This window comes from Onychomys torridus, chromosome 4 (assembly GCF_903995425.1).
Source record: "Onychomys torridus chromosome 4, mOncTor1.1, whole genome shotgun sequence".
NCBI lineage: Eukaryota > Metazoa > Chordata > Mammalia > Rodentia > Cricetidae > Onychomys > Onychomys torridus.
Window position 1 is genome coordinate 136,472,081 of NC_050446.1, and position 7,432 is coordinate 136,479,512.

Sequence of the window (7,432 nt, forward strand, 5' to 3'; positions counted from 1 at the left end):
AAGTGGGACCAGCCACTACCTGTTCCCTCCCAGTGGCTTTCTTTTGGCGCACGGCTGGTAATTTGTAGTTACCACCTCTAGAGCGCTGACAATGCTCAGCGGACGCCGAGAGAGCTCTGTGGATGTGGCGGGGTCTTGAGTACAGTCTCAGACTCTGCCAGGACCGACTTCGCGTTCTGCACCCAACAGTTCGGCAAGCAGGGTCGGTCTGGGGTCCGGCTGGCTTCTCCCCATCGGGTCCTGCCAGTGAGGACAGTGAATAGTCTAAATAAGCGGCTGCGGAGGGGCTCAGAACCGTCAGGGCTTCTCGCCGCAGTGCTTGCAAAGCGCCGAGGCCGATCCGGAGAAGGCGGCACACTTGTCTGGGCAGGGCCCGAGCGCCGCGCCCGCCGAGAACGGGTAGACTGCTGCCTGGCCAAAGGGAGTCAGTGGCGTGGCGGCCACAGACGCAGCGAGGCCGTGGCCTTGGTTGAGGTAGGCCACCAGGCGCCGCATCTCCTCCAGGGCCTGAGCCTGCATGAGGATGTAGTTCTTGGCCAGCAGCAGCGTGGCGATCTTGGAGAGCTTGCGCACCGACGGGCTGTGTGCATAGGGGATGACTGCGCGCAGTCCGTCCAGCGCGTCGTTCAGGTCGTGCATTCGCCGCCGTTCGCGTGCGTTAATGCTCAGCCGTAGCGAGCGCTGCTCCCGGGGCCGCCGCCGTGCATCCACCGAGACCCCGGGCCCTCGCCGCCGCCGCCGCCTCTCGAAGGCGTCGTCCTCATCGCCGCTCTGCTCCCCACTGCTCTCGACCGTCGCGGCAGGGACGCGGGAAGCAGGCACAGCCGGGAGGTCGCCACCTGGACTGGACGCACCAAAGCCTCGTGTAGTTTCTGGTATGCACGCCGCTGCGTAGGCGTGGCCCGTCGCTGTGTAGCCGTGGCTCAGTGCCAGGTACGTGTCCCCAGACAGCGATTTGAGCTCGGCCATGACCCTCTGGAGCCTGCTATCTCAGTGCAGCTTTCTGCCCAGCGGGCGCGTCCGGCTGCCCGGCTGTCTGTCGGTCCCTGGGCCTTCGCGTGGCCTCTCCGGCCGCCACCCCTTCTGCACCTCCTCGCCAAGGCGCATGGCCGGCCGGGGCCGCTCTAGCTCCTTCTCGCCCGGGCTTCGTTTTTTAAGCTGCGGAGGTGCCCGCTGGGACTTCGCGTCCTCCAATCAGAGGGGACCAGCTGCCCTCGTCTTCCCAGCCCCACTCCACTCCACTCCACTCGCTATGCAGACCTACAAGCCGGGAGATGGGAACCGCGGGACCTGGGAGCGCCTTGCCTGCTTCTTGGTGCCACAACTGCCATCTCTTGTTTTCTTGGTGGGGAGGGTCACCGCCTCAAATGTTCTGGTCCTGGAGCACCAGCTTCAGTCTTGTCTTGTTTTGGGTCCTCGCCCGCAGGAGCCAGCCAAGCGGGAGTTCTCAGCGGAGTTCTCCTCTGGGTCTCGGGCTGACATACAGGCATAGCCTGTACTAGGTGATCAGAGGTATGACCCTACGAGTTATCACCTTCCCAAAGGCGTCTAGTCCCTTAGCCAAGTCTGTCGCTTCACCACCAAGTGCATCCCAGTGTGGCTCCCGTGCTCTCAAGTTTTGGTTTGAGGTGAGGACCGGCATTTAGGATGAAACACCGTTTGCTTAGGACGGACAGCCTTGACTTCTCAGGTGAGAGATCTCCAGTCTTGTCCTGGGGAAGAATAGGATGGATTTTCTCAGTTTTGTCTGGGGAGAGGAGGAGCTAGACTTTGAGGACAGACCAGAGATCACTGGAGAAGAGAAGTGTCCAGACTCCTTGTTGGTGAGCGACTGGGGCCTTAGTCTCAGCTCAGACACATCCCCACGCAAGAGGTAGCCTAGATCTGAGTGTTTCATGTGCCCCAACTGGTCCAGAACGTCTGCTTCCAAAATTGTCGCCCTATTCAGGAGCAGGGGCTGTGCAGGGCACTGGTTCATCTTTCCTCTAGGGGTGGGAGTCTTGGAGCCGAAGTCCCTGCTCTGGGTACTGGAGGCTCAGACGGTCTGGTGCTGGGAGGGCAGAGCAGGTGGAGTTTCTGATACTACACGAGGTAGGAGGCTGGCACCCAAGGATCCCTTTCTACCTACAGAACATGAGTAGCTGCTGATTGGCCTTCCTCCAAGTTTGTTAACTAAAGCCCCAACTGTGAAGGTTGCTGAGGGGCTTAGTTCTTTGCCCAGAGCCCCTGAAGGAGTGAACCTGCCAGGGCTCTGTGGTTCCAGCAAGAGGTGGATTTTCTTCACTAAGGTGAGAGATGGGGTCACTCTGGCTTCCAGCATAAGGCAGAATTACTCATAAGGTCATGCTCTGTGACCTTGGCAGAGTCAGTTAACCTCTCTGTTCTGAGTTTCACTGTGAAGAGAAGATGATTCAATTGTTGAACACTCTCCAAGAGTGCATAGATGCCTGATTCACATTTGTGAAGTGAATGGGCGAGAGTCATGTTTTCTGGAAGATTCTGGGGGTACTATATCATTACCAGTATGCTAGAACACAGATGAGCCAGGCGTGGTGGCACATGCTTTTAATCCTAGCACTCAGGAGGCAGAGGCAGGTGGATCTCTGAGTTTGAGGCCAGCCTGGTCTATAAAGATAGTTACAGGACAGCCAGGGCTGTTAGAGAAATCCTGTCTCGATCCCCTTCCCCAAAGAACACAGATATAAATATGTGGATACATGCTTAAGGAACATTAGGCTTTGCTCTGGGCCTGGAAAAGAAAGGGGCCAGACAACAGCTTCTTGACTGCTCTGAACTGGCTCACCATGTGGCCAGCTATGTTGCAGAGGGCAGGCATCACCTAGAAGGACATCTTGGCCCAAAGGAAGAGGTGTCTCTGTGAGGCTTTTTCCAAGTGCCTGTCCCTGGGCTGATGGCAGGTGTGGGTGGGAGTTGGTGGAGAATCCAGTATGATTGAGCTCAGATCTGAAAGTGAGGCATGGGTTATGCCCAGGGGCTGGGATGTGGAGCACATCAGGCAATGAGAAGGGGCAAGGCCCACAAGATGAGCAGCAGAGGCCATTGGGGTCCAGAGATGGAGAGGCATGCTGCAGCACCACTGATGATGTCCAGAGGGGTCTTCTTGGAAGACAGGGAGGTTAGCCTTCAGGGAGACATCCCAGGGGAGTATTTTTAAGACCACTCCCATGGCCACAGCTGCATAGGTGGTAAGGAGAAGGGGAACCTTTGCCTGTGTCTACTGCAGTCCAGTAAAGCTGTCCAGGGCTTGACCAAAGCAGTGTGGGAAGCTGGGGAGAGTGCACTGTTTGGTTGGGGTCTAGCCTGTGTATAGAGCATGGTCTCCGTGGACATGTTGAATGTGAGGCCCTTGGGTGATGTTGAGTGGACATTGTAAGGACGTGGAAATGTTATATGGGGGTGTCAGCAGGAAGCACTAGAGTCTAGGCCACAGCTGTGGATGAGGTGGGTCTTCAAGCGTTGCCCAGGGTAAGGCTTTAACATTGACATTGCCAGGGAGATTGCATTAAAGAATGACCTGGGTCTGTGATGGGATGGACAACAGACATGTCGACTAGTTAGATGGTTAATGTTCATGGTCTGCTTGACAGAACTAAAACCACCAGGGAGATGGAACTGTGGGTGTCCTGTGGGGGTTGATTATGACAGTAGAAGTGGGAAGGCAGGCACATCCCCTGGCTGCATAAAATGACAGTGATGTCAGCATGCATCAGTTGCTCTCTTATTCTGACTGGATATGATGTGATCATCTGCTTCAAGCTCTGTCACCTTGATTTCCTCACTATGATGGACTGGACTTTAACTGTGAATGGAAACAAACCCGTCTTCCCTTCAGTTGCTTCTGTCAGGGCGTCTGTCACAGCGACAGGAGAGAAACAGAGATATCCAATTAATCACGACATTCAGTGTCACCTATCACCAGCGCTGAAGGACTAGGGCTGGGGAAAACCAGGGGACAGGATAGTAGCCAGGTTCCTAACAGGCAAGATTGCTGGGCATGGTGGCACATGCCTTTAATCCCAGCACTTGGGAGGCAGAGACAGATGGATCACTGAGTGTGAGGCCAGCCTGGTCTCCATAGTGAGTTCCAGGACAGCTAGAGATACACAAGAGGCCCGGTCTCAAAACAAGAGCCAACTTGTAATAGGCGGCAAAGGGAGGTAGGGTTTTGCGGTGCCACGCTGCCACCTGCTGGATGGTAGGGAGATTGCACAAGCAACTTCTCAGACCCTCATCAGATTGGTTGTTTCACTCCAACTTTACCATCACCCCCATCCAATGTTCCTCTGCTGGAGCTGGGTGCTGGAGGCATCCCAAGGCTGAGTAGGACCATGGCAGAGAAGGCAAAGCCCCTGCTGCCTTTTATTCGCCACATCAGGGAGGGCTTGGGAGTCTGCACCAGTTAAGGTGCGGGTTGTTTCCATTCCCACATCTGTACAATGTGGGTCATCTCTGTAAGGCACGCGGTCTTAGAACAGCCTGTGGGACTGGAACTAGGACTGGCCCATCCTTGCTCAGAGTTGGCATGGTTTGGCTGTTCTTTGATGCTAAACTGGACCTGGGATTTTGGATGAGACTCTGTCCCCATCCACTAATGTGGATGTCAGATGATGGGATGTAGCCTGCTCTAGGGTGCTCCAGTCATCTCATATGAGGGAACTTCTGACTCATGCAGCTTTCCCAGGTGCTCCTGGGTGGCACTAGTCCATGCTCTCAAAGTCTTCCTGGGCATGGACTTTTCACTTCCCTTGGGGACTGTCTTAGTCAGTGTTCCATTGCTGTGAAGAGACACCATGACCACAGCAACTCTTATGAAACAAAGCATTTTATGAGGGCTGGCTTACAGTTTCAGAAGTTTAATCTGTTATCAGCATAACGGCATGGCACACAGGCAGACACGGTGCTGGAAAAAGGAACCAAGAGATCTACATCTGGACCAGCAGGGAGCAGGAAGAGACAACACTGGGCCTAATTTGGGCTTTTGAAACCTTAAAGCCCACCCACAGTGACATACTTCCTCCAACAAGGCCACACCTTCTATTCCTTCCCAAGTAGTGCCACTCCCTGATGACTAAGCATTCAAATGAGCCTATGAGGCCATGCTTATTCAAACCACCACAGGGACCACAGAAAAAGTCTTGCCCTTATGTCCTGATTTTTGCCAAGGTTCTTGTTAGAAGTTCCACAAAGGACATCCTCCCATCTGTGCACCAGCTTAAATGTGTTTTTAGGATTGGCAAGATGGCTTGGTAAGCCTGATAACCAGAGTTCAATCCCCAGAAACCATGTGAGAGAGAACTGATATATGAAAGTTGTCATCTGACCTTCATACAGGCGTTGTGGCACACACACACACACACACACACACACACACACACACGTAATAAATAAAATTAAATTTAAGATATGTTTTAAACAATAGTTTAAAATTTGTACAGTGTATCTAGAGCATACAGTTCAAAGACATACAGCCTGTGTATTCTGTGATACACAGCTATCATCCTAACCAACCTCAGGATATCCTCTACTTCATCCTACCAGATTCCTCCATCCCTTGATGATGCTCTCATCCCTTCCAGCCAGGGCCCACACTGCTGACTCTATCTCTGTGCTGGGCTTGTGGAGTTCTGCTCTGCGCTGCTTAGCTGAAGGATGTGATCTACAGTGATTTCCCCAGGGTGACAGAGGGGAGGCACAAGGTTCTGCTTTCATCCTGATCTGGTTACTTTGTCACCATCCCTACAGTTGTTTTATTTTTTTTTTTTCATTTAAAATGTTTAAGCACTCCTCTTTACCTAAAGATAGAAACCTTACTCCATGGGAATAACAGTCAAGGTCCCTCATGTCCCTACCCACCAGGCAGAAGTAGATAGGCTGTGTTGACATCTATTATGGCTTTTGGTATCCTGTCAGGACCCTAAGGGCTGGCCAGTGCAATGCCTAAATGCTAACAGTTCTTCCTTTTTTTTTATTATTAAAAGGTTAGGAGTTAAAAAGGGGTAGCAGGTGAGGTGGGGATGAGGGCACCATGTTCTCGAGACTGATTCCTGGGGGGGCGTTGATCATCTTTGGGGACCCTGAAAAATTTAGGGTTCTGGCCACATCCTGGGGTAGCTGGCTGTTTCATTTCACTGTCCAGGCTCCATGGAACAGTCTGGTGCCACAGGATATAGCCAGCACCCTCTCATGTGGGCCCTGTTGTATGATGTACTTCCTTCCCACCATTTTTTAAAATACGACAACATGAGTGTATGTGGATTTTCTTTCCTAACCGTTTCTAGTTTAATCATCTTATGGCCGGTGAATGCGGCTCTCAGGATGGTAATTTTATTGGATGGAATTGAGACTTCCTTTCTTCCAATGTGGTTAATCTTAGAAAATGTGTTTAAGCCACAAAGAATGTATGTATGTTGGAGAACAGCCATTCACATCTAATCAAGATATTCCATTCAATTCCTAAATCTACTTCCCCCTCTTTTAATATAGGGTCTTACTTTGTTGTCTAGACTGGCTAAGAATTCATGATATACCTGCCTCAGCCTTCCAAGTGCTGGGACTGTAGACATGTGCTACCATACCTAACATAGTTCATTTTTTTTGTTTTGTTTTTGTTTTTTGAGACAGGGTTTTCTGCATAGCCTTGGCTGGCCTGGAACTTGTTTTCTAGACCAGGCTTGCCTGGAACTCATCTGCCTACTTCTGTCTTCCAAATGCTAAGATTAAAGTCATGCACCACCAATGCCAGACTAGTTCCTTTTTAAAAATGTATTTATCTACTAGATTCTGAGAGAGCTATGATTAAAGTCTTATTATGTAATTAAAATAAAACACATACAACCCAGGATGGAGAGATGGCTCAGTGGTTAAGAGCTGCTCTTCCAGAGGACCCAGGCTCAAGTCCCAGCACCCACATGACAGCTTACAGCTGTCTGTAACTCCAGTTCCAGAGGATCCGATACCCTCACACAGGCATACATGCAGGCAAAACACCAATGCATATAAACTAAAAAATAAAAATAAATAAGTCATTAAAAAACCACATACACCGGGCAGTGGTGGCACTTGGGAAGCAGAACAGGTGGATTTCTGTGAATTCGAGGCCAGCCTGGTCTACAAAGCGAGTCTGTTTGAGTTCTTCCAGGGAGGAATTGGATTAGCTGCAGAGGATGTAGGCACAGGAATCCTGGGTCTTTGCAGTGTATCATTATCAAATAATATCTTCTACTCACCCTCACTTCCAGAGTATACTTATGGTCCAAACTCAAAATGAGGAGTTTGCTGGCCCTGCTCTTTAGGGGCCTAAAACCTATCCCTGTGGTGAGTGCCACCTCTTTTCTAAGCTCTGTGCCTCAGGGCCGAGCCCCATGCTCAAGGAAGACACTTCTTGGGAGGGAGATGTGCCTATCAGCTGCTG

The 7,432-nt window shown here is 51.5% G+C and overlaps 1 protein-coding gene across 1 annotated transcript; it reads right to left on the reverse strand.

Moving 5' to 3' along the window:
- Positions 1–297: 297 nt before the first annotated feature.
- On the reverse strand, positions 298–969 carry Bhlhe23 (basic helix-loop-helix family member e23). Its single transcript, XM_036183392.1, has one exon. The coding sequence runs from the start codon at positions 967–969 to the stop codon at positions 298–300; it is 672 nt and encodes a 223-aa protein (XP_036039285.1).
- Positions 970–7,432: the final 6,463 nt, after the last annotated feature.